We start from the raw sequence: 27,098 nt of genomic DNA, 5'->3' as shown, positions 1-27,098 counted from the left end.
CCTCCCTGCTGCTAGAACCTTGTTGTCAGAAGCAGAAGGTAAGCACAATGCTGCTGTGAAGAACTGATGAAGGCCAAACACATCTAGCATCTGATTTTAAAGATGCTTTTAGAATACAGAAATCCCTGACCCTATGGGACCAGGCTTCAAGCCAGCTGCCAAAGGATTAGATATCTGGCAGCTGGAACCTTCCCAGGAAGGAAATCTGTCTTGTCAGGCTCTGTTTTAACAGTATAGCTTCAACCCACAAATGCAATAAACCAGCAGCAATCACTTTGCATGCAGATTTCCCTTTCCAAAGCCAAGCTTAGGCAGTTTGGCTTGGTCACTACTTTATAGCACAATACCCCAGGCCCTCAAGTCAACACATCTTACCACCAAGACAGTCGAGCATTATGAAACATCAGCCATGGCCTCTGCCTTGCCCCCCACAGCCTCATCCAGGGCAAGGATTAATAGAGCAATATGTCCCTAGGAGGATTCAGTTGATTCCAGACACTAAATTGAGAAGGCAACAGTTTTTCCCATATCATTTTGAAGGGGCAATAGAGGGAAAGTGGACTCTGTTTTAGCTTCTAGGTATCACCATGCCCATAAGGTGTTTGCAGGCAGATGACCCTGACTCCCAAACTAGGATGAGAGCACTATTACACCCATAATACAGTCACTAAGCTGAGAAGCCTTTAAATCTGCAGGTTTGATAAGGAGCTGAAACTTGCACTGTTCAGCCAACAAGCAGCAGCAAAGGCTGGAAATTACTTGTCATGCAAAGACCTAAAACAGACACTGAAGAAACAAGGGAAGGACAAGGAATGCAAGTGAGATGCTTCCAGAGGACGTGAACTGCAAGCAGCAACTCTCACATTAGCAGGATTTCAAGACAAGATAAAGTGAAATACTGAATAAACCAACAGGGCTGAAAAGAGATTGCAATTCTATGCTTCACTAGAGAATGTTAGGATATTCAGGAGCCAAAGGAAAAGCCAAACGACCACCTGAATAAAGCTGGCAGAGAGGGTTGTATGAACACACACTGGCTCCACATCTTGAAAGTTTACTCTGGGCTTCAGCTCCTCATACAAAAGAGCTTTTCTGAGCAAAGATAAAGCAACAGCCTGAAATAAGCAGCTTCCAAGCTTTCCTAGCTTGGCAGAGGACAGAACATGTAGATAGCTCTAGGGACAGGAGTAGGAAGTCACCAAGCAAGTTCCCCATCTAGGAAGATGGATGAAGACAGGCCAGGTTGGATGAAGCCTTGGGTGATACGGTTTAGTGTGAGGTGTCCCTGCCCATGGCAGAGGGTTGGAACTGGATGATCTTAAGGTCCTTTCCAACCCTAACTGTTCTATGATTCTATGACAACTGATTCAGCTGCAGAAAAAATGTAGCTTTTGTATCCCAGAAAAACATAATAATAACAATAATAATAACAATAATAATGGTAAGATGGCAGTAACAAGATTCCCCTTGCTCAATCCGCTGATCAAACTAGAAAGGCCCCTTGCACATGCAACAGATGTGGTGCCTATAAAATCCCTCTCAAGCTTGGTATTGCCAAGAACTGCTGAACTGGCAGTTTTGAGGCTGCCTCACACTTCAACTATAGCCTTACTAAAATATTTGTCTTAACAAAGACACAACCCGGGCCGTGTGTGACATCCCTCCTGGCTCGCTGACCCTGAAACGTCACCTAAGTTTTGCTGTTGCTGACAAAACACAGCCCAGCTGCTGAGCTGAGTTCCTGGGAAGTTCTTTGTTATGAGGTGCTCAGATTATCCGAGGCCTGTTTTCACTCTGATCTTTGCTCTAGTCCACAGCTTGTGTGTTTGCCAGGAGCTGCTGGGGAACGCAGTAAAAGGGGAAGGCAGGGAGAAAATGCTGTGCTATTAACCACAGTGTATTTAACTCCTAGCAGGACAGTATCTCTGCTCAGCATCTTCAGGAGCTTGCATAGCATGGTGAGGCTGCTTCCGCCACTGGCTTGGCTTCAGAACCCCCACAGAAGAAATCATTTTTGCCTTCCATAGGGATTAATTCCTCTGCTCCAGTGCTTTAAACTCCCACAATAGGGGACGGATGTTTCCCCTCCACCCTGGGGATGGAGATTTCATCCCTGATTTCAGCAAGATGCTATTCCACAGCCAAGCCAGAAGGATGCAGCTCCCTCAAGGCAGGGCCAGCAGCTTGCTATAGCAGAGCCCAGTGAAGAAGGGCACAGAAGAGCTAAGCCGTGATGGAGCTGACACCTTTCTGGGGTCCCCAGCCATCCTTCCCTTCACACTCAGACTGCATGATGCAACATTGAGCCTGGCACAGGGAAAGGCTCTTAAACTCCAGGCTTTGTTTTAGGTAGCAGCCTTCTGTTCCATTTACAGAAGGGTTAGAAGTAGGACAGACAGTTATATATTCTAAACAAATAGTTTCCAGAGACTGTTGAACTTGTCTCACAGAACTGTTTTCCCTTTAAGGAGAAGCATCTGCTATGGCCTGTGTCTGCTACCCAAGAAGCTAGAGATGTGTTAAGTTTTAATTAAAGAAACGAAGCTTATACTCCAAGCTTATGGTTTTGCTATCTTTTGCAGCAAGTAGGAAAGCAGTCCATATAACTTTAATCAAAGCAGGTCAAACCCTTCCCTGAAGTGAGCCTTCATGCCTGCAAAACACCACCAAGTCCCTGAACTACTTCAAGGGCCCTCCTCACAGACCTCGAGCTGTGGAAGTGCTATTTCAATGACTGACTGAACTCTAATAGAGTCCCTAGCATGTGACTAAAGGCTTAATTCATCAGCTCCAAGCAGGGCTGGAGAACACACTTCAGACAGCGAGGGCAGCACAGGATGTGATCACAGAGGCTCACAGCTCAAGGTTCAGAGCAGACATGGAGCTCCATTGCCAGCATTAATGTTCACATTTGTGCATGCACTCTCCTCAACAAAACTCAGCAGCTCCAGGAAACTAGGATGAGATATATACAACCTGCATGTGTTGGGAGCTTGCAGCAACTCAACAGTGGCTGTACTGCACAGCAGGCTTAGCAAAGAGCTTATGAAAGCAGCTTCTCCCTTTGGTCAGCACAGACCTCCTCATACTCCACCTTAAGGCTCTTAACTCTACAGGACCAGCTCAGTGCATCAGATGAGCCTCCCCCAAGAGGGACAGGGACTGGCTGCTACACCAGAGGAGTTGGGTTGGAGCAGGGTGTGCACAGAACAAAGAAGAGCTGCTTCCCATCACTTCCAATCCAGCCAGGAGTGCTCAAGCCTCCCCAGGACCCACAGAGGGATTCAGTGCCTGGATCCAGGCTCAGGGATAAAGGAAGATTAGAGAGTACTCAGGCACTGGGCTTCAGCAAAACCCAAACACTGCCTTAACCAGTGTCTCCTGTGAAGCACAGCTGCATTTAAGTTACACCTTAAGTTACACCTTAAGTTACACCTTAAGTTACACCTTAAGTTACACCTTAAGAGTTATGTTATATGCTGCTTAAAAAGTACCACCACCTCTTCAAAAGCAGAGATAGCCTAGATGCTAATGCATTCAGAGGAATCCTGCACTAGAAGGAAGACAGGACCCAGACGGATTTTTCCTAGCCTTAAAGTGAACCAAATCATATTCCAAAAGATCTAGTGGCACTTGAAAAAACTTTTCCTCTCCCTTTCCTACCAAGAGCCTTCCCCATGGATGCTATGAGCATCCCTGACTTTCAGCCCTTAGACTAGGCTAACTGCTCTTAGGATGGAAGCAAGAAGCAGAGAGGAAAGAGCCAGCAGCACAAGCCAAGGAAAACCAGATCCAGATGTGCTTCAGGCTCAAACCCATGTGCCAGAAGCACAGAGCAGCCATGAAGGAAGCAAGAGTGAAGCTCTCTGCAGGGACAGAGACCTGAAAGCAGTGCTCACCTTACCGTGCTCCATTTCCCTCCCTGCCCAGCCCTTCCTTCCCCTTACATGCTCCACAAAGAATAACAGACAGGCCCTTTTCTTGCCAGCATGTGGAAGGCTGAAACCTTACGCTTTCCACCATACCACTGCAGGAGGGCAGCACCAACAGCATCCCCAAGGCACACAATATCCAAGCTTCACAAAAGGATGCATGCAAGAGGGTGTGTGGCCCTCCCAGACCCACTCTGATCCAAAGAAGAGCTTACCTTTTGCTAAACCTTACACTTGAAAGTAACTGCACCCAGTGGGCTGCTTCATTCCCCCAGGCAAACCTCCACCAGTGCTCCCCATTTCCCAATTCTATTTCAAACAGGGGACTTGGACTAATTCATCTTGTTAAAAACCAAAACCAGCCGCTGGGACTCAAACAAAATTAGAGTTGCTCTTTGAAGCCTGTCTGGCCTATTTAAGAGGGCACTGCCATTACTTGGCAGGTTTTGTACTTTGCTGCTCAGGGGCAGCTCAGCTGCTGCTCCAGATGTGGCAGGGAAAGTAGTTGCAAGTACTGTCCTTCCAGAATAGACCCATAGCTCCAGTTTTCCCTTCCCATTTCCATAGGAAAGGAGGTATGTGGACTGGAGACAGCAAGTGGGTACTGGGAGCAGAACATACCTGGGAGCCACACAGCAGCTCTGATGACCTGTAGCTTCAGGGATTCCCTCCCTCCTTCCAAAACTGACCATTTTATTTAATGAACACACTGGGACAACATCCAGAAACAAAGAGCTTTCCAGCTTACTTTAGTACAGGCCTTCCTTTCTACTCTGCAGATGCCCATGATACTTACAAGGAAGAGGAGATTGAAGAGGAAGATGCCCATAATACTTACAAGGAAGAGGAGATTGAAGAGGAAGAGGAAGTACTTGGTGACTTTCAGGCAGCCAGACCCCATCTTCTTTCACTTATAAGACCTAAGGGGAAAGCAAACAGACAACCAGTTATGTTACTGACAGGTCATCCAGGCAATTTCAGAACAACACCCTTACCCTGTGCAGAGCTCTGGATCATCTGGTAGTGCTCAGAGCAGATACACAGAATGCTTGTGCTTCATAGATGACCTGAGTTGGCTTCTCAGGGCAGCAAAACAGGACATCATGATCACTACAAATACGAAGAGCCACTGCTGCCAAGATCTCCTGAAGAGTGACAGAGGACTACAGGCAGTTACAGAAGACATGTAATCATAAATAACACTGGTAATTCCATCACCATTTATCCAGACTTTGCATTAATAGTATCAACCCAAAGCATCACCTCTAACTACCACTCCTAGCAGAGAAAAGGGATGCACATATCTGAGGAATGAACTCACAAGGCCAGCTCCCTTCCCCAGATAATCTCATCTCCTCATGACTCCTAAGCAACTGAAGGGACAGCAAGGCCAAGGGGTCAAACTGAAAGGCAGCACTAAATCAAGCTTCCTGAATGCAACTTGGCACCTGATGCTTTGACAACACATGAGGGCTAGTGAGTCAACTCCACAGTCGCATACAACCAATTCTGCTGCAAGATCAAGACTAGCAGGATTACAAGCCCCAGTTTCCAAAGCCAACCCCACAAGTTGGAGGCAGTGTGGGAGCACTGGTAAGACAGGATGCTGGTTTTAGTTTGTTGGTACCAGCCACACAAACTACACCTATCCATGGGGTGGCTAGCACACAATACAAAGAGGGCAAAAGACCAACTTCACTGCAGGTCTTCCCCACAAGAGAAGGTATTTTACTATATCAGAAGTTAACTCTGTTCTATTACCATGGCTGGAGTCTATGCAAAGCATGAGAAGAGATGACAAGGTTGCTCTCAACACTGCAAATTAGGCAGCTTATCAGGAATGGATATGAGTCTTCATGCTATAAGACCCAGGGAATAACTGGATCTCTATTATAGCAAGCTACTTCCATTCCCACTTGTCTGACAGCAAAGAGCTCAGATGCTAGAAAACAGTCCCACAGATCATCTCCACTAGTGCAGCAAGCCTCCTCCTGGGAAAGCAACACAACCAAGTGACACATGAGGACTTGTGGGAGAACATCTCAGAGGTCAGCTTTCCTGCCTCTCCTTCCTCCCCTGTGCTCAGTTAGGTTTCCTGCAGAGGCACTGGAGATCTTTCAGGTTCCTTAAAATGTGCTCCAGCAAGTTCCTTGCTCAAAATAGACCATGCTGATTTAAGAAGCACCAGCCAAAGGAAGAGCAATGCTAGGCTGGGGTCACCAGTGTGGCTTGGGAGGAGCCAGCCCCAACAAGAGAGCAAGGTCAGCAGGGTTCCCTGCTGCCAGCCTGGGTGTACCGAGGGTCACTGGAGCCTAGTATGCTCTTTTGTTTCAATCAAAGGCTTTTGCTTAATCCTATTAAATATTTAGGTTAACTCTGGAGCTAAACTGGTACATGGGCATTCTAGTCTTCCTACCAAGCAATGGTCACCCTCCAACTACCACAAGAGAGCATGAGTTTGAGCTCTGTGGCTGAAGAAAACAGTGCTCTGGCTTCAAGGGATGCCATAGCTAGAAGCTGGGCTAAGCCCATTGCTGCACAACACTTAGCAAGATGCTGTTGAGATGGGCAAGCAGCACAAGAAACAGTCTCAGCCAGCTGAGCTCTTAAAAATCCCATGATATATTAATATATATCGCACCTAGGAAGCTCTTACTGCACACTCAGGTTAGCACCATCTCAGTCACTTTTATTCAGTTAACTCCTCAGGTCTGAGTCCATGCAGCAGCACCCAAAAGCAGGTCCTTCAAAATAGCCAGGGAAGGCTCCTGTAATGGTTTCTGGTCCAAACTTACACAAGGTATCAGACCACAGCATTCCCATTCCAATGCAGCTATTGGCTATGAGCTGGTTCTGTTCCAGCACAGATGCACTATATGACAGATGCATCATTACCAACCTATAAGCAAGTGAAGCCTCTCTGTTAGCAGATTTTCACCTTTGGTTAGTGACAGCAAGTTTACTCAACAAGTCTTGCTCATTTTAGAGCGGTTCTGCTACAGTTGATATGCCAGTTTTCTGGCACACAAGAGCTGTAACCCAAAGACTACCATACCCTTTAATGGTATCTCAGAAAAGGGGTGAGTATTTAAGGATAACACTAATGTTGCTTCCTTAAAACTCTGCACTCCCTCCTTTCCTTTGCAGGAGGAACGTTCTCTCAGGCTGTTAATCCTGGCAGGCACCAACACCTAAAGACTGCACTTGGAGAGGATAATGAAGTTTCCCCATCCAGCTGGCTTGCTTACTGGCTTCACCATGAACACATCTCCTCTTAATAGCATCGCAAACTGGAGCCTGGCAGTCTAACCAGAACACTGAGGCAGCCAGGTCCCCAGGCAATGATGTCTGTCTGCTGTGGGGGATACAAGCATTTTCCTACTCTTCAACATAGCCAAAAACTAAGTCATGCACAAAGCACTGGACTTCTTACCTTAGATGTCTGGTCCCTGGTGTAATCCTCCTTATTTTCAAGCTGGAGATGCAACTCCCAATAGTTGCTGATTTGTTTCCTAGCGCTAAACAGCCATGTGCTGCCTGTTTCCAACTCTGTCCATGCTACTTTGATGAGTTAGGAAAGCAGAGATTTGCAGAGCTGTTAGGATCTTTACAAGAGTTATCTAAGATAATTAAGTCATCAAACAAGTTGAGAAGAGCTGGTGTGGAAGAAGAGGTGCCTGAGGCGACAGATTGCTTTCAGGGCTCTTCTAGCTATTTGTTAAAGGCAGACTATCTTCAATGTTTATTAAAGAAAACAACCTCAAACTGTGCATTACAGCATTACACATTGTTCTTCTCATGCCACAAGGAGATATAACTCTTTCGTAGCTCTCAGCAATAAAATAATTCGAAGCATAGTTTTCAAGCCAAAAGAAAACGAGGTTTTTAGGGGTTTGCTTTGAGTTTTTGAGATAGTTTAGGGATCCACATAAAGAAATATATGAGATTTTCCAATTCTTCTGCTATCCTTAAGAAATTAAACTTACTTTTCCTCACTACATTAATGCAACCCCTCTTCAGATTAGACATAAGGAGGTTCAGGTTAGATATAAGGAAGAAGTTCTTTACTGGGAGGGTGCTGAGGCACTGGAACAGGTTGCCTAAAGAAGTGGTAAATGCTCCATCCCTGGCTCTGTTCAAGGCCAGGTTGGACACAGGGGCTTGGAGCAAGCTGCTCTAGTGGAAGGTGTTCCTGCCCATGGCAGGGGGTTGGAATTGGATGAGCATCAAAGTCCCTTCCAACCCAAACCATTCTATGATTCTAAACCCCTTCCTTCTGAACTTGCACAAGCAGGCACAAAACTAACAATGCTTCCATACAGTAGAAGGAGCAGCTCAACCAAATTTGAGATGGGTCAGGTTTGGAAGCAGATGAGCTTGGAGTTACCACAAAAGGGCATATCCACAGCCAACTGGCAGTGTAGGGCTGACTTCAGTATAGAGTCTTGCCTGCCTGTGGACTCTGGCAGTCACCATTTGCCTTTTGAAGCTGGTCAACTTTAAGCCCTCAGCAATGCACACAAAGGTTTCATACAGGAAGTATGGTCTGCAACTGTTTGTTTCTTCCTCTCCCTTTCCAGCCAAGCTGCTTTGATCACTTGAGTCTTCCTTCCCAAGCAGCAGCACCTACTCTTTTCAACCATCCTGCCCATATGCCTCCAAGTTTTCCCTGTCATTCTCCAGACTGATGCCAGCTCTGCAGAGGATTTCATAAGAGACTGTACTGTCAGTCTGCAGAGGGGTTTCTCCCATACCACCCTCTCATTTCCCAGCCTGTAAAGCTATGCTCATCTATCAGATTGCTGCTTTGAGGTATCACTGCCCTAAAAACTTGGTGGCCAACACAGCCTGGTCAGCTTCAGTGTAGCTGATCATCACTCTTTCTTAGACCAGTTTCAACACCTGAACTTGAAGAAAGAACTAACTCCAGAAGGCATCAAGTGATCCAGGACCCCAGTGTTTCCTATGGGGGAGAAATGGGACAACTCCACATAGGCCAAACCAGCATCAGGGGATGGCTTCCTGCCCATTCCACCACCTCCAGCTCTCAGTCCTGATGTTTTCCCAGCAACAGCGATGACAGCAACACTGGTATATGGAGCACAAAATCCAGGACACGTGTCTGAGGAGAGGCAGACAGAGGCTTGCTTTGTTAGAGACAGCAGAGGAGTCCCATCACAGCTCAGAGATTAGCTTATTTTTGTCACAGCCACCCTCCTGCAGAAGGTGACTGCAGTGAAGGACAAGCAGTATGGGGAGAGCCAAACACCTCTGCCTCCCACCAGCCAGCAGCACAGGAGCAGGAACAGTCATGCAGGGATGTTATGACCACAGTAGTCAAGGGACAGAGAGGGTAAGTTAACTGATAATCACAATCCTGCTCTCTTGGACTGCATTCTCTTGGAGTCTGCATCCAGCTCTAGGGCAACAACACAAGAGGGACGCGGAGCTGTTGGAGAGAGTCCAGAGGAGGCCATGGAGATGCTGTGAGGGCTGGAGCAGCTCTGCTCTGGAGCCAGGCTGAGAGAGCTGGGCTGGGGCAGCCTGGACAAGAGAAGGCTCCTGAAGGGGAGACCTGAGAGCAGCTCCAGTGCCTAAAGGGACTGCAGGAAACCTGGAGAGGGGCTTGGGACAAGGGTCTGTAGGGACAGGACAAGGGGGATTGGCTTTAAACTGGAAGAAGGTCGATTTATATTAGACATTAGGCAGAAGCTCTTCCCTGTGAGGGTGCTGAGGCGCTGGCGCAGGGTGCTCAGAGAAGCTGTGGCTGCCCCATCCCTGGCAGTGTTCAAGGCCAGGTTGGACACAGGGGCTTGGAGCAACCTGCTCCAGTGGAACGTGTCCCTGCTCATGGCTGGGGGTTGGAACTGGATGAGCTTTAAGGTCCCTTCCACCGCAAACCAGTCTGGGATGCCACGGATTAGATCCTGCCCTTCCTCCATGCAGCCAACACTGCATACTTGGTGCTTGCTGAAGTTTATGACTCTTGGCTCAGGCCAGCACTGTACATGCCTGTGCCATGCAGCTCTGCTGGTAAGAGCTCAGCCTTCCTCCGCAGCACCAGCCTCGCTCTTGCAGTGCAGGTTTCTTCCTGACGAGTCCTGGCAGCTGAAGCACCTCAGCTGCCAAGTTATTGTACAGCACAAAGAAGGCACTCATTTATGAGAGCGGTGAAAGCGCAGCAGACAAGCAGGAACAGCCTCAGCACAAACCACAGGAGCTCAGTGTGGAAATCACCGTCTTGGGACGTTCACAGCCAAGTGCAAAGTTCCCACAAACCCTCAAGGGGAGCACTAAAGCAATGAGCTCTGAAGGTCAGCCCCAGTGCTCCAAGGAAAAGGAGGTTCACCTCTGAATGCATCTACATAGCCTGGAAGATGCTGTCCTCTCTGCCTCAGGCCCTCTTCCATAAGGAAAAGAAATGGGTTGCAAAAAAGCTGCAGGTTGTTCCTATGTACTTTGGCCAGTTGCTCCCTACCACCTGCCCTCAAGCTCTAACGCCAGGGCATGTGAAACAAAGGCAGACCCTACAGGATGTGCTTGTAGTAGCATTACCAAGCTCGGCTCAGGTCAAACCAGCACCAGAACTGTGTTTTTCCAGTTCCCTTTGCTCCCACAAACACCTTGAATGCCCTCTACAGCTGCATACCGACTGGCTCATTTCTGCTATTCCTCTTGCTGAAGGGGAAACTTCCAACTGGACAGCTACAAAGAATTGCAAACTAAGGTTCTGCACACTAATTTGCACGAGGTTAAGGCCATTCTGAAGGTTACAGCAGTTATGTCCTGGTTTTGGCTGGGATACAGTTAGTTTTCTTCCTACTGTAACAGGTTACTTTTTTGCAGTATTATCCCAATCCAAACACCAGAACCAGATCAGCCATAGCTGATCTGAGCTTAGAGACCCACAGAAGCCAGTTGGGGATCAGAAATTGCTCACTTCATGCTTACTTCTCCTTCCAGCTCCAAGCCATACACCTGCAGGGTAGGGCAGCCTAGAAAGACATGATCTTTAATGGCAGGGGAGGAAACAGATCATCTTTTGTTGGGTTCTGGGCCCTTGCACCACAGAGCCCAGCTGCTGGGAATGCTTCTCTATCCATGCACTGAAGAACAAGCACTTGGTAATCAGAGTGATGAGACAGGACAGCTTCACACAACAGTACTAGTTAATGAACAACCAGAGAGATACTGAGACCCTGTTAATCATGTACAGCGCAGCTCTCAAGGCAGAGACTCCAAGTTACAGCCACATTAACATACAAAGACTATCCTAAGGAGTTCATCCTGTTGACATTAATACTCAAAGGCATTGGACTTTTAGTACACCTGGGAAGTACATCTTGTCTCTGGTAAGTAAATAACCACAGAGCTAATGAAAGACTCAGGTCTGAATTCACTGAACTTTCCGTTAAGCTCCACTGAGATAATACCAGTGGTGTAATGACCTTGAAAAGACATATAAGATCATGTTTGTTGTGGGGATTTTCCAACCTGCATCTCTTCAAAAGTTACAATGGAGGCATTGAGGGGGAAGCTGGAGCCTAAATAGTACAGCTGCTGGTTAGGGTTACCCTCTGAAACAGGCCACACTTGTGGATGCAGTGATTTCTTATATATATTTATGTATATATATGTGTGTGTGTGTATGTGTATGTCACTGATTCAGATAGTTTCTTTTTGAAAGGAAGTGTCAGGGCAAGGTAGAAAACTTGTTATTTGTGCATAATACAAACTTTGGAAACAGAGGAAAGAAAAGAAGGTGCTCAGAACAGACTATCTCTTATTCCATCTACTCTAGAGATAGCTGCTTCTTATCTTAAGTAGAAGCAATCACTTTCAAGCTGAACGAGATGGTTTGAGTGCTAAGTGCAGAGACAGCAGTACAGCTACATCAGCTTGCAAACCACAGCACAGTACTTGTCAACAAACCTTGATGTGCCATGGAGTACAGCTATAGTGACACCCCAACATCAGCATCTACAAGATAGCAGCTCAAGAATGCACATTCACTATCTTTAGAGTAAAGGGAGCAGATTTGCAGCAAGGCATCATTTGTACTGCAGAAACACCACAGGAAAGACTAAGATTTCTCAAGGAACTAGATCAGCTTCAGATAAAACTCATCAACTCAAAAGGCAAAGGCAGATTTATTCCTGGTGCACCTGGTTAGATATGAAGCTTTTCCATTTGCCTCCTGGTTTTATTACACTGTTGTGTGAAGAACCTGAAAGCAACAGTGTCATCTGGTGAGACGCTAGATTAGAAAGCACCCACAGGGCTGTCCACAATGGAAGAGGGTTTTCAGCATGTTTTACCACAGCAACCACATGTTGTCCAATTGGAAATACACCTTAGAAGCATATTTCTGATGCTCGAGGGGAAGTGATTAGGTATTTATAGACCACTATCCTGCTGTTGAAAAGAATCCAACTCACTGTTCAGCATCAAAGAGCAGCATGGCTTTTGGAAGGACTTGTTGCCATCTCTATATTTGCAATCAGAAGAACATCTGGCCTTCACACTTCAGTGTGGAAGCCAACATTTAAGTAGGTCTTCAGTCCTTACCCCTGGCAAAGTGAGGAAGTTCTTGGCTGCTTGCAGTCTATACACTCATACTTGCACAGCACGACAGCATTGCAGGACAGTATTTCTCCCATTTAAGCAATTCTTTCCATGCAGCAAGACCAGAGTTACAGCTCTGCCAACAGAAAACCTGGGAAAAAAAACCCCACAAGCACCCCACAACCTATCCCAGAGCCATTTGTGTCTCCTCTCCCCCTAAAGAAAAGCAAACCCACAACACACAACTTACCAGAAATAGACAGAAGAAAGAGCCCAAAGTACAGTTTAGTGGACTTTTTGTCTTTTGGATTACCACGTACTACTAGAATGTTATTTGTGCAGGTAGGGTCCAGAAGGAAGTCTCCACACTGCCTAAAACCAGCACCCAGCTCAGGAAAAATGCATAGTTTTCACAAAACTGGTTGGGCAACTCTTGTCACTTGACTACGCTGGCTCTTTAATGGCTCCAAAAATGAGACTGGTTCAGCTTTGTTTTCTGCTCTTGGAGCTGCTGGGCTGTAAACATAACCTCTGAGATGGATTCCTCCCCGCCTGTGTGTCAAAGGCAGTCCCCAGCACCTCCCCATGGGGGAGCAAAGCCCATGAGGCAGGACCTGCACCCCAAACTGCAGCAGGGGGGCCAGCACAGACTAGCAGCACCCTGCTTGCACACAGGGAAGCTTCTCTGCAGTGCACAGAGGATGCTACTAAGCCTTTGTCACTGCTATCAGATACATCAGCCTGGAAATCACAGTACAAGTACATGCACAGGATGGGCTCCTGAGCCTCTCATGCAAGCAATGCCTTGGAGGTCAAATCTCCTCCAAGGAGTTGCACAATAACCCTCCCAATGCCATTTGCCTTGGAGATACCTTCCGGAGACCCAGCAGCCTTCCCACCCTGCCAAAGCGCCCAAAGGTTATCACAATCCAGGCAGGAAGGAAGCCTTAACACAAGGGGGTTTTCCATCTTATGAGACAGCACCAGGGATTGCCAGACTGAGGTAGGAACTGAGGTAGTATAACTGACTTTTATCTTTTCCATCTCCTCCTCCCACAAGGTACCAGAGGTCAAGGTCAAGGAATTTCACCTGCAGAGTTCCCTTCCAAAACAAACTGGTTTTCAGTTCCTTTCCATTTTCTCGGATGCTAGGGCACATAACCAGTGGGCGTTCAAGGTTCATCACACCCATGCCAAATGTGTTTCTGAAAGTCACAGCATCTGCCTGAACTGGGAAATGAAGTTTCTTGTTCTTTTTTTATCCTTTCCAGGAATTAGCACCTTTCTTCAGAAACAGAAAGATGGGGTCTAGCACAGCACAGGCACCAGCAAGCAGCAAGGGAAAGAAGCCAAACCTAACTAGGCTTTATCCACCACCATTCCCAGCAATAGCAGGATCTCCGGTAGTTCACTCCATAGCTGAAGCCAGATACTGCTAGAAGCCAAGTGCTAGAGATCCCTTTACCCAGAAGAGCATCAGAGGACAAGCATTCCCTCATGCTTCCCAGAAGCCTCTGGAAGCAGACACCAAGCCAAGTGCTCACCAGAGCACTGGAGTCCCACAAGGCTGGGCACCAGCCTGCTGCAGAATAGAAGTGTCTTCTGGCAGCAGGATTCCCTCCAAGGCCTGTCTCCCATATAGACCATCAACAGGATTTGAAGGAAGAAAAGCAACAGGAAAACCAATAAACCAAACAACCCACAACTCACACCACTAAGCAGACACCTCTGGCTTGTAACTCCAAATGGTTGTGAAGATGTAGAATTAAGTCTGCTTTCTCAGACAAGAAAAGAGGCAGGCCATTAGTCTACTTTAATCCTGCTTTGTATCAGTTCCTTTGCTGATAACAAGGCACTGATCTCAAGAAACAGAGGCTTCGACCCTTTAGCCCCACAGATCAAGCAGAGCTGGAATACTACTGCAGACCCAGCACGATTGCGAAGTCACAGAATAATGCCTCAGCCCATAAGGGGATGCACTTTTTGGCCTGCTCACAGAAACAGCCCCTTTACTATTTATGATCCCAGGGATCTTGTTTTTGCCAAATACAGCATTTGCTTATTGCAGCCCCCTCGCCGTTTACCAGCTGTCTGTATGCCTGTGGCTACTGAACCACTGCTGCTCCCCTGCTAGTACGCTGGCACTGTTACATGGGATTCTGGAGCAGAAGGCCACAAATCAGCAGCTGTGATAATCACAGAATTGTTAGGGTTGGAAGAGACCTCTCTTCAACAGGGTCTGCCCTACCATAACCATGGGCCCTTCACTCTATAATCTGCCAGTACCCAGAGTCAGAAGTACAGGATTCCTGCAAGATTCTCACACAAATCATCTCAGAGTCTCTTTCAGACACAAATATCACAGAAGACAAGGAAAGCAACTCAGCAAACCCACTTGCTACAAGTAGATGAGGATGGCTAAGCCAAAGGTCTCCAAACCTAACGGACTCCAGGGTAAGGAGCCATTCACACACCAGTAGTGCCACAGCCACAAGAGGTTACTGCCGGACCCAACCTCTGCCCTGGGAAAAGCTTTACTTCCCATCAGACCATCCCAAGGTCCCACTGCAGCCTGGTTTGCTCACTGGCATGATGAGCACTGTCACAGTCTGAGGATGAGCATTTCACAACATCCTGAGTTTCACATCACAGTTACCACTTGACTCTACCAGTGGCCATGAATGAAAAGGGAAAGCCAGAGCTATAAAAAGCTTCAGAGGAAGGGACTCTTTCTCAAGCAGCCTCTCTTTCCACAATGATGACTTAGAGAGGGTAGAAGGGGAAGAAAAGCCCTTAAGTGCAAGAGTTTAGAGCACAGATGTTTTGAGTCATTCCTTTCTACTAAAAACCACCCACCTGCAACCACATTTTCTGCCTCCAATAGCACAGAATCATGTATTGGTTTGGTTTGGAAAGGACTTTAAAGCTCGTCTGATTCCAACAACGTGGGCAGGGTCACCTTCCACTAGATCAGGTTGCTGACTGGCAGGACCTGGCCACAAGAGCCAAATCCCTTGCAGGTCTGAGCACCATGAGGATGCAACTCCAAAGCTATTCCATGCTTTCCTCTGGAACAGTCAATCAGACAGGGCTGCTGTACAGTCTAAGAGATGTATGACAGCACTGTCTAGCACCTTTTCCTTCCACCTTCGCTGAGCAGTCTCCTTACTCCAGGCTCTTCCTACAGGAGGAAGAAAATAAAGCTGCATTGTACAGCAGTAAAGGGCAGCACTGTGAGGAGCAGGAATAACACAGCACAAGCTGCTACAGAAGCTGCAGCGAAGCCACTTCATTCCCAGCTTCATTCCCACTCACAATCTCAGTAGACAAAGCTGGAAAACAAAAGGTCCATCTACAAAACACTTATCCAGCTGGAAGAGATGCTCCAGACCTTCTGGTTTCCTTGCTGTTAAGAGGAGGAGGCCAAGGCAGACTGCTACTTGCCACATTATTAGTGCAGGTAATCCCAGCAGGTTTAATTGAAGCAATGGGATAACATTAGTCACTTATAGACCTGCCATCTGCAGTTAAGATCCCCCCTCCACCAAGCACCATCCAAAAAAAAAGAGGAAAACAATCAATCCATCCTTCCAAGCACCACATGCAGAGGGTATGGACAGGGCTGCTTCAAGCCAAGAGGAACAGACATATGGGATCCATTCCCCAGGAATCTGGCAGTTAAAATAGACAGCAAGACTTTGAAAAGCTGGGTCTGTTTTGGGAACAGGAGAGGTCTCCTTGGAGCCTAGAGACTTACGCACAGTGGTCTGGAGGATGGGTTCTGCTGACCATGGACCAAGGAGGCTGGGTGGCCTCTTCTACCTTCTTGAAAGGGTCTCCTTTTCTAACCTTGGAGCATGAATATTCCAGGGGATTGTTTGATGGAGCGATGTTAGAAGAATGAGATTGAAATGGTATCAGAGGTATTTGTTTTAACAAGAAGGAACTTTTAGCCAGAAAAAAAACTGATTTACAAAGATAGGCCTCAATGCAGAGATAAATGCTGCCATTTCAGAGAGGAAATAGAGCAGGGCTGTATCACCTTTAACCAGTAAGTCATGATTCAAGCTAAGATTACTTAATAGGGCTGCAGACACTTCTCTTTGCTTTCTCTGTCCCACCACATTGTGCTCTTTCCCTTATAGCCCACTCTCCAGAGACTTCTACATCACATCAGTTCTACAGGTTTTAAGGAAGCCATATTTACTAATGACATCAAATTACAGCAAGGGGTCTCATGCATCCTACCTCAGCAGGTTATGGCTGAGACACAAGGGTTCCTTTACTCCTAAGGATGTGTGCCCACCCCTTGTGCAGCAGCATGAAACCCAGCCCTGCAAAGCCCCATTGCCTGCTCCTCCTCTGATGGATGGATGCTGTGTAGACAGCCACACACTGCAGGGCTCCTGAGACCCTGGGCACAGGAGTAACCATCAGCCAGCACTGCAGTAACACAACTGCAGTAACACAACTGCTGACCTGGCTCAGCTCACACTGCCACACAGGCTGTTCCTCCTGACAGCAAACACCCCATGGAGAAAGCTGTTTCTCTTCTGGGCAAACAAGGAGCAACTGTTTAGGTTCCCATGGGACAACACCGGGGGCATGGCCATCCACTTGTATACACGCTGGTAGGTCTTGCTTGTAGCTGACAGCTGGGCTAGGAAGAGGTTTCCCATCTGCCCGAAGCTATGCAAAGCAGGAACTTGCTGCTTTACCACCGCCACAGCAGCCTATGAAGCTGCAGCATGATGGATTGGAAATGAATGCAGACACCCAGGCTCTGAGACCACCAGCAGGACTGCAGCATCAAAGCAAAGGAGCCTCTGAGGTCTTGGCCATTAAAGCAGCTTGCTGTCCCTCAACTGAAACAGTCTTTTCTGCTGAGGTTGCAGCCAGTCCGATGCAGCTTCTGACATGAATTCCCACGCGGTTTCAACAGAAGCATTTTGGCCACCTTGGGTTTGTTCCAGGAAGCCACAAGTCACAACACCACCCCCAGGGAGCAAGGGGGAGAGGAAACTCTGACTCCCCTCACATCAGGCACTGATATCACCTCCCAACTCCTGGGAGCAGACACAACCACCCTTATTTTAGCTGCTCTCAGGCAAGGTGTTATCAGCTTTGGTGTGAGGGAGCAGCCATCTCCTATAGAAAGTCCCACAGAGGGGCTGGGGCTTGCAAGCAGGATGCTTGGGGTTGCCTACCTCACCACCAGCCTCTAAGGACCTCTGTTATACCTGCAGCCTCCCATTCCACTCCTGTCCCAAGGGAAGTGCAGCAAACCCTTTGGGAGCAACCCCTTATGTGCCTTTACCTTATCTCATGCACAGCAGTGGTCCAGCACTGTCCTGCACAGCAGCTGTAGAGCAGAAGTCTTCTTTAATTAAAAGAGCTTCCTTTGGGAATAGGCAGATTTACTCACGACTCAGAGGACTCTTTAGCTATTCCATTTGTAGTGTCTCTGCAAGCCTGCATTAGAAAGGGACCTGAATGCAAAGAGCCCAGCAGCTTCTTAAGACTGTTGGGAAAGCATATTCAATCCAGACAGCTGGGTTTTGTCTGGGTGGATTTCTTTCCCCCCACCCTCCGAGAAACTTCAGAGATGAGCATAAATAGAACTGCTGCCTGCCTTTTAAGCCCCAGTTTCTTCAAGCATACAGATGATGCAAAATAGTTCTCAATCTCTGCTTGGGCAATGCAAAACTTGAGGCAACAGCAGAGAGGAAACAGCCTTGATAATCAGCAGTGTCCTCAGTCCAAGCCAAGCACAGCACTCTGGATCAACACTTCTGTATGACCAGGGAGCCCAGCTCTGTGATCACAAGACACAGAAGAGTGGGAGCGAGGGGAAAGGAGATGGAGTTTACTCAGTAAAGCACACTGGGAAGTTGAGGACGTTCCAGCGAAGCCACTCAAGACTGACTCATCACCATCAGCTTCAGTCCAGGCTGACACACATACAGACACATGACCAGCTTCAAAGGATGCTCTGATTGCACCACACCACCAGCATGAAACAAGCCCCAGAACCAATGCATGATTATAACTGAGGTGGTATTCTATCATCACACCAGACACAATGGCAGAGTACTCTACAAATGGATTACAAGCAGAAAGGAGAGGAGCAGAGCAGTCCACATGGTGCCTCTCAAAAGCAGGCACATTAGCTCTGGCATCCAAAGTCCAAAAAACCACTTGACCCTGACACTGCTGAATACAGAACCTCTCTTCAGTTTCTGTCCATATATATTCCAAGTTAAAAAAGACATTTGCAGGACCAAGGAGAAAATGGGAACAAAAGTCTAGTAGGAAGGGAGTAAGACATTCCCAACATAGATACTTTAGCATCTAAGACTCGAGTACCTAGAAACTGAAATACCATGGAAGTTAGAGAAACTTCCCTAACCAGAGCACTAAACCATTCTGTGCAATAGTAGAGCTCCTCTAGTTAGACTCCACAACTGATTCCCAAACAAACTGCTAATCATCTACCATAGAGACATGCCAACTCCAGGCTTTGCATATTCTCATATTAGGGGATGATGGCAGCAGCCCTTGCAGTCCTAGCCAAGAGGCAGGATGCCACTTCCACATCTGCCTGATGTACTGCTCCTGAAGCCTTGCACCAATGCAGCACAGGCGATGATCCTGATGCAAAAAACACCTAGAGAAACCTCACTGGAACCTGGGCCAGGGCAGCCCAAACACAAGCAAGGTCCTGGACTGGGTTGCTTTTAAAAACAGACAGACAGCAGGAGCTGAGGGCATAGAGCTTCCATGTAGCCCTTCGACCCCATAACACTGAGGGCACACAAACTTCATGGATCACAGAGGTAGTGTCCAAAGGAAGCTGCTGGTGAAGGACAAAGGCACATCCAGTGACTGCTCAGGGAAATGGTCTCCTTTGCTCCCAACAGGTAAAGCTACTTCACAGCAAATTTGGGCCCTGCTATGCAAATCCCTGTAAGCTAGGTCCTCTCCCTCCTCTTTCCCAACCTGCCATGGATGGGAGCAGCAGCAGAAATGACCAAGTCCCTGACTCCAGTGATGGGCAGCTCAGCTTGGCTCGAGGTCCACAGCTGCAGCTCTGATGGCTCATCCCTTCCTTTGCTTGCATACAAGAGATCTCCCTGAAGCAGAATTAGTGTTGCCTACAAGGGGAACTCTCCATTATATAATTTCTAATCTCCAGGCTACTGGATATCTTAACGTGGATAATTTGTCCCAGATCAGCATCTCCCAAGTACACAGGGCCTGGGATTATCCTCATACTGGAAGAGATGAGCAATGTGCTTACAGCCCAGCAGCAATTTTGCAGTAAAAGGTAAAGCGTTTTTGTGATGCACCTATTCGCTCACACTGTGCTGCAGAGAAACTAAAGCTGCAGCCCATAAGCATCCTTATGCACCAGTCTCCTGCCTATGTGCAGGGCTCCTGGTGGCACAGGAGACAGATCTTCCCTGCTCCTGAGCTCCTGCCTCATCAGCAAGCCTTGGAAATTCAGCACACACACCATGCTTTGATTTAACTTGCTTTTAATGGTGTTGTCCCAGTTCTAAAGCTCCATCAAGGAGATAAAATAACTAGAGCAGTCAGCCAGACAGCCCGTGTATGTGCCTCTTCCCGCAGGAGAAAGCCTGCCTTCAGTCCAGTCTCCTCTGTATATTGAATGAGCTCCAAACCACTCAGCCTCCCTTGCCATACTGTGTCTAAGAGGACACAGGCTTGGGCACTGAGCTTGCAATGTCTGCTCCCTGTCCCCATCCCAACAGGCTCCTGGTTTATTCCCTTTTTCTGCTGTCACCTACCAGGCGGTCGCTTTCAGAGCTGCTCACAGTAACGCCTCATCTTTCTTCCAGAAAATGGGCTCGCTCTGAATCTGTCAGAGCAGGCAAGCAGTGATTTAAGCACTCTCCAGCGTGCAGCTCCTTGTGCTTCACTTATTACCCTGTCTAGGTTCAAGTCGGCCATTAACAGCTTCAGTGCCTCCAATCCCTGATGAAGCAGAGAGCTTTCAGCAAACAGGCTCTGACCAACCATCAAGGAACTGCTGGCACTGGCTGCATCTCCTGCATTATTCCTTTTGCCATGCCAAGAGAGCCTGTGGTTTTTAGGCTTTCCTCTATTTCATTCCTTAAAAGAATACAGATGAGCCAGGGAGAGACAGAAGGGGTTAGGTAATCACTGCAGCTCACTACCTTCATGCACATGTCATTAATCATTTGTCCATGGAAAGCTCCAATCCCACATTCTTCACACAGAATCATCAGTACAAGAGCACAGTTTATTTCTTAGGCCACCAAAGCCGACAACTGCGGGCAGGGGGCAAGGTTAATGGGCCCCAGCTCATCCTTTACAGTACATAAGGACCCCACATCCCAGGTTGTCATGATCTGTGTTCCAAAACAAATGAAGGCAATGAAGGAAAAGAAGGGGATGCAGATGTCATGTTCCTATTTTAGAGAGGTAAAGTTAAAGCACTCTGGGTGAGGGCCAGAGTTCCTGGCAATAAGAAGTTAGTTTTGATGCACACAAGTTTTTCCAAAGAGGAAACTGAAGAAGTGAAGAACTGAGGCTCTGGTCATCCCTTCCTGAAGCATTGCTACCTCCTCCAGCTTTCCAAGCAACTCAACCTTGGCCTGAGTCCTCCCATTCACCAGTAAGCAGAAACAGAAAGGAAACCAGGAAGAAAGTGGCTGACACACCACCCACATCATTAAAGTGAACCAGTAATTATCACTTCAGATAGCATGGGGCATGGTCCACCTCCCAGAATCATCCTGGCTTTCCTGTAACAGATCCTGTGTCATCGCTGCCTGAGGTTTTTGCAGCAGTGCCCTTGTGTCTCTGCTGTGTGCTTCCTGCTGTAACAGTGCCAGGGGGCACCAGGAACCACAGCCATGGTTTGAGGAAAGCACCTCAGGGGCTGTGGTTACCAGAGGTCTGCAGAACTCCCACCTGTATCTCTCCAATTAAATATCTCCTGGATGAATGCCTGCAGTCCTGGATGGTCCCCTGCTGCCTTACAGCTGTGACACAAGGACATGGAGATACAGGAGTGGGATAAAACCTCTCCTCAGCTACAGTTGGATAAGGAATTTCATATGATCATACACACACGCACTTCATGGAGTTTGAAGCAGAGATTGCCCTGGGGGCAGGAAACCTCCATGGAGCTGTAGGAAGGCCTTGTTAGAGCATCTTCTGCACCAGCTTACGGTTGTAGGTCACACTACACCTGCCTGTGTCCCCTGAGAACTAAAATAGAGACAATAACAGGAATGAAGAGAGTCCTGATGAGCTGCACCATTAAAGCTGCTAAATCCTCTTAAGGGAGGAGCCTCCATGCAGCAAGACAGAGACTGCCCGGGGGGAGAGCTTTCTCTAGGCACTGAGCTTGCATCTTGCTCTATTTCTGTCACAGGCAGGTAAGAATTTGAGCAAACGCTGAGAGGCTTCACCCAGCCACCTCTGCCCTGCAGCACAGGGATACAGATGTTGCCCCAGCCATCCCCAGAGCCCTCAGCAAGGATGGAGAAACCCAGGCCAAGAGGGTCCCAGAGAGGCTCCACTGAGTAAAGCTATATTGGAAGCAAGATCCTTCTATGAAAGGAGTGTTAAATGAAGGGACATGCAGTGAGGAGAAGCTACTCACTTCCCTAAATCACTCCAAATCCACACATTGGCTTGCAGAGCAGTTGGCAAAGGTCCTTTTTACTCATGTGGCAGCCCAGTATGAGCAATGGATTCTTTCTCTTTCTTTTTAAAAGCAGCACAACTGTACGTGTGGGAGTTCTCACTGCAGCCAAAAGACCAGAAACAAGTGTGAATGTTAAAAACCACCCCACTGTACCAACAACAGAGGTCTGGTGATGGGACACTGGCAGGACTGCCACTGCTCATGCAGTAACACTGCAGAACAGGTCATTGACTGCACCAACAGTGCCCTTCTCCCTCATTAACACTTTCTTCCCACTCAGTTCTGGCGAAGTATTTTGTAAGATCCAAGTAATGTGTCATTTTTACAGCTTGTCATCTGCTTGACGTCAGCACACTAGCAAGACTGCTCCTCTCACTAGACTTTCAGAGCAATGTTTTACTCTTGTACCTTGTGTCTCATCAAAAGGATCCTAGCCCCATGCTTCTACGTATTGGTTGTCATGCAGCGAGCAAGCTTCACAGCAGCAGGCTCACACGTCAGGCTTTGATGAAGGTTTTTCTCAAGCCCAAAGGTGCCTGAGAAAGTTAAAAACCATCTTCTGTGGAGAGGAAGTATCACTGATGTCAGATGTTGAAAGCGCACTCTCCAGCTGTGCATCCTCGCTTGCGCAGAATCACACCAGTGAGGCTTCACTAGCACTGGGGATGGGTTATATCCCTGCAAGCCTCTATTACCAGCAGCAGCACAAACCTCTCCAAGAGCTGCTCTTCTCCCCAGTCACCAGGTCCCACAGCACCGCAGCAGGACAGCCCTTGCACAGCCAGTAAATGAGCCTCAACCTCTCATCTCATGCACAAGATGGAAATGCTAGAGCTGGTCCAAGACATAGGAACACTTCATCCTCAACCAGCTTCACAGTTTATTGAAGCCAACATTTAGATTCCAGGATGGTTGCTCTTTTCCTCCTCCCCCTCTTTTTCGTAGTGAGTGCTCAATTGCACATTAAAGCATACACAGCAGAGCTGGTATGCTCTGGGGCAGAAACAGCATGCCCGGGTTGTAACAAGCCATTATCCCTGTATCAACAGATTCAGCAGCCACACTGCAGGGCAATCCACAACCAGCACCTACCCAGCTGTTGAAATGGGAGCACTACTCTGAACCCTTCTCTTCCACAGCATCTTAAAAGGGAGGAAGAAAAAAAAGCAGGGGTACAGAGCAGGATGGGCACGTACCAACCTTCTGTAGCTGCAACAAGGGTAAGACTGCTACAGAAGCACCTAATAAACATCTTAGCATCAGTGAAGGCAGAGTCCTGATGAAGGCAGCAGCACTGCCCGGTCTGAAGCACACTCAGCCTGCCAAAACCCCTTTACAGAGATATGGCACCCTGCCTGCGGGGCTCGTCCTGCCCCAGGTGTGCTGCACCTGGTAAGGATTATTTCCTTTCTTTTAGGCCATACACCAGCTACACAAGAGGGTCAAAACTCACCCACCAGCTTCAGGCTGAATGGGCATATGTGTGAGCGATGGTGATTTGGTCCCAGAGAGGCTGCCCGCGACCCTGGGCAACAGCCAGCCCCGGGAGGAAAGGAAAGAAGGGAAAAGGAAAGGAAAGGAAAGGAAAGGAAAGGAAAGGAAAGGAAAGGAAAGGAAAGGAAAGGAAAAGAAAGGAAAGGAAAGGAAAGGAAAGGAAAGGAAAGGAAAGGAAAGGAAAGGAAAGGAAAGGAAAGGAAAGGAAAGGAAAGGAAAGGAAAGGAAAGGAAAGGAAAGGAAAGGAAAGGAAAGGAAAGGAAAGGAAAGGAAAGGAAAGGAAAGGAAAGGAAAGGAAAGGAAAGGAAAGGGGAAGGAAGAGGAGAGGAACCGGGGGTCTCCCCGGTGCTGCCCCAACGGCGGCAGAACCTCCCCACTCCACGGAAAGCCCCTGGGAAGTCCCCGCAGCCCAGACCCCCACCGGGACCGGCTCCGGCTCCAGCCCCCTGTGCCGAGGGGATCGGAGCCTCTGGGCCCAGCAGAAGGAGGCCAGGCCGAGCCCACCCCGCTCCCCCACAGCGGCAGCCGCAGCGCTTACCTGCTTGGGGAGCTCCGCACGGCTCTGCTGCCCGGTCCGCTCGCTCCCTGCCTGCCTCCCTCCGCCGATGTGGCCCCGGCTCTGCTCCCAACCCCTCGGGGCGGAGCTGGCGGCTGCGCTAAGCCAGCCCCGGGGCGGGCCTCGGGCCGCTGGCCCCGGCCCCCGCTGAGGGGAGAGCGGAGCGGAGGCGCCTCACCCGCTCAGGCCGGGCTGGCTGTGTGCCTACCGGCGCTGCCGTCCGGAGCCTGCCGCTGCCCGCTGTGGCCCCTTCATACTCGCTCCGTGAAGTGAATGGCATGGTTTACACCCCCCGTCAGCTCCTCATGGCCCCTCAGCTTGCCCACCTCATCGCTTCAGTACCCCCAGCACTCTTCTTGAGGCCGTTGGCATCTGTTGTGTTTGGCTCATCTAAAGCTCTTCTTGCCTTCGAAGCCCATCGCCTTGGAATCATAGAATGGTTTGGGTTGGAAAGGACCTTAAGATCATCTGGTTCCAACCCCTTTGCCGTGGGGTTAATGTTAAACTCGATGTTTAAGGCTGCTCCTGTGAGGTGTGCACAGTGGCTTGCTGCCAACTGAACGCAAGGCTGATGACCTGCTCTAATGCTGTTCCAATGGGTAGTTTTGCTGCTCTGGTGAGCCCTGTAAACAGCATCAGCGCTGATGCATTGTTCACTGTTCGAACCCTATCGTGCTCCAATCCTGTCTTCGGTTCTGGGCCCCTCACTACAACAGAGACATTGAGGTGCTGGAGCGGGCCCAGGGAAGGGCGATGGAGCTGGTGCAGGGCCTGGAGCACAAGGGATGGGGAATGGCTGAGGGACCTGGGGGTTCAGATGGAGAAGAGAAGGCTCAGGGGGGACCTGATGGCTCCTTCCAAGTGCCTGACAGGAGGATGGAGCCAGGAGGGGCTGGGGTCTGCTCCCAAGGAACAAGGGATGGGACAAGAGGAAACGGCCTCAAGCTGCACCAGGGCAGGTTTAGGTGGAGCTGAGGAACAATTCCTGCCCCAGAGGGTGCTCAGGAATTGGAACAGGCTGCCCAGGGCAGGTGCAGTCACCATCCTTGCAAGTGTTCACACAGTGTGGAGATGAGGCCTCAGTGCCATGGGTTAGTGGTGGCCTCGGCAGTGCTGGGGAATGGTTGGAATTGATGATCTTAAAGGGCTTTTCCAACTGAGTTGATTCTATGGTTCTTTGGTTCTATGATTAAGCTCTTGTTTGCCCCACTGATTACAGCAGTGAGATTACTCTGCTGACCGATGTCATTGCATTGTTTCCCCGGGCTTCCCTGCTTTGTGCAGTGTATCCGCTCCGCGCAGCAGGCAGCAAGCTCACAGCACCGGTTCTTTGTTCTTGGCATGTGGCATAAACCAGCGCAATGGGATCCTGCCTCTTCTTTCCTGGCAGAACAGAGATAAAAATAATAGCGATAAGGCAATCTGATAGTAATAATAATGTGATCCTCTTTAAATCCCCATTTCAAATATACTAAAAACAAACCAGGCAAGCCTGAAGGAAGGTCAGGAGGTCCCTCACCCTTCTGAGGAGCAGCATTCTCTTTCCCTGGTACCAGGATTAAACACATCCTTCTCGCCTTTTCCAGCAGTGGTGCTCATCAGCTTTCCCTCTAGCCTATGTATTATCCTACAGACACCTCACAGTGTTGGCAGGATAAGCATGTGGTCGTGTCATGGGTGAGTGGTGGCCAAATAACAAGTCCTCCTTTGTGCATCTTGGATAGCATGAGACAGGAGGGGCTATGGGAGGGGGCTGCACATGGAGAGCAGATGCTGCTCACTGAGTGCCACACATAGCATGCAACACCCTCAGATGCACAAGGCCATAGAATGGTTTGTGTTGGAATGGACCTTAAAGCTCATCCAGCTCCAATCCCTTCCATGGACAGGGACACCTTCCACTAGAGCAGGTTGCTCCAAGCCCCTGTGTCCAACCTGGCCTTGAACACTGCCAGGGATGGAGCATTCACAACCTCCCTGGACAACCCATTGCAGTACCTCTCCACCCTTATAGTAAAGAATTTCTTCCTTATATCCAATCTAAACCTCTGCTGTTTAAGTTTCAACCCATTACCTCTTGTCCTGTCACTGCAGTCCCTAATGAATAGTCTCTCACCAGCATCCCTGTAGGCCCCCTTCAGATACTGTATATCTAATCTAAATCTGCCTCATATTGAATCTAAATCTACCTTCTTTCAGTTTAAAGACATAATAAGAGCAAGGATGCCAACAGCAGCTAACTGCAGGCTCATCAGCTGCAGCTGCCATGTGGGCTCGGCCAGGGAGAGGTGGTTGAAATGCAGGTGCTGAAGCAGAACAGGGACCATAATGTGGAAGTGAGATGATTCATTCTGCACAGGGGCTTTTGCAGTTGTGCTTTCACCACTCCTGTTTCTGCAGCTGCCCACAGCAATACCATGGCCTGCAAACTCTCTGATAAACCTGGTGTTGCTCAGGCTCCTCTCTCTTACCAAAAGAGTTGTAAGGTCAGTTGTTAGTGTCTGCAATAAGGACAAATTGTGCATCAGAGTTATTGGGGGCAGCATCTGAAAACTCATTTACAACCAGTCTCGGAGTTGTTTCTCTCTGGAAATCAGCAGCCTTCCAGTATCTCTTTTTCAAGTATAATTAACCTTCAGTAAAAACACTCCTATTCTCAAACTGAATATTGGAAGTACTTTTTCTTCCCTCTTTCTCTCTCTGTAATAAGCTTTGGTATTACTTTAATCACCTGGCCAGGCTTATGTCCATAGTCTGTAAGCCAGAATGCTTACCTGTAAAGATGCAAGGCTCTGTGGGACAGTGAAGTAGTGTCTACCTGTCCTTATATTCAGTCTACGTCATCTGT

The 27,098-nt window shown here is 48.4% G+C and overlaps 1 protein-coding gene across 2 annotated transcripts in view; it reads right to left on the bottom strand.

Annotated features, from left to right (window-relative positions):
• The window catches only part of CD82 (CD82 molecule), a 41,172-nt gene extending 16,883 nt beyond the window's left edge, over positions 1 to 24,289 (bottom strand). Inside the window, exons 1-2 of one of the 2 annotated variants that reach the window (XM_034062652.1) lie at positions 24,233 to 24,289; positions 4,771 to 4,852 (exon numbers count right to left, since the gene is read on the bottom strand). In XM_034062652.1, the coding sequence (XP_033918543.1) occupies positions 4,771 to 4,833 (63 nt within the window). In that variant the 5' untranslated portion in view covers positions 4,834 to 4,852; positions 24,233 to 24,289. Of the gene's footprint in view, positions 1 to 4,770; positions 4,853 to 17,814; positions 17,854 to 24,232 lie in introns of those variants that run through there. The other variant, XM_031053596.2, reaches the window with a different exon arrangement.
• Between the last annotated feature and the right edge of the window lie 2,809 nt (positions 24,290 to 27,098).

This window comes from Melopsittacus undulatus, chromosome 4 (genome assembly GCF_012275295.1).
Source record: "Melopsittacus undulatus isolate bMelUnd1 chromosome 4, bMelUnd1.mat.Z, whole genome shotgun sequence".
In the NCBI taxonomy this organism is placed as follows: domain Eukaryota; kingdom Metazoa; phylum Chordata; class Aves; order Psittaciformes; family Psittaculidae; genus Melopsittacus; species Melopsittacus undulatus.
The sequence above is the reverse complement of the archived record's forward strand: the minus strand, read 5'-3'. Positions and strand labels throughout refer to the sequence as shown.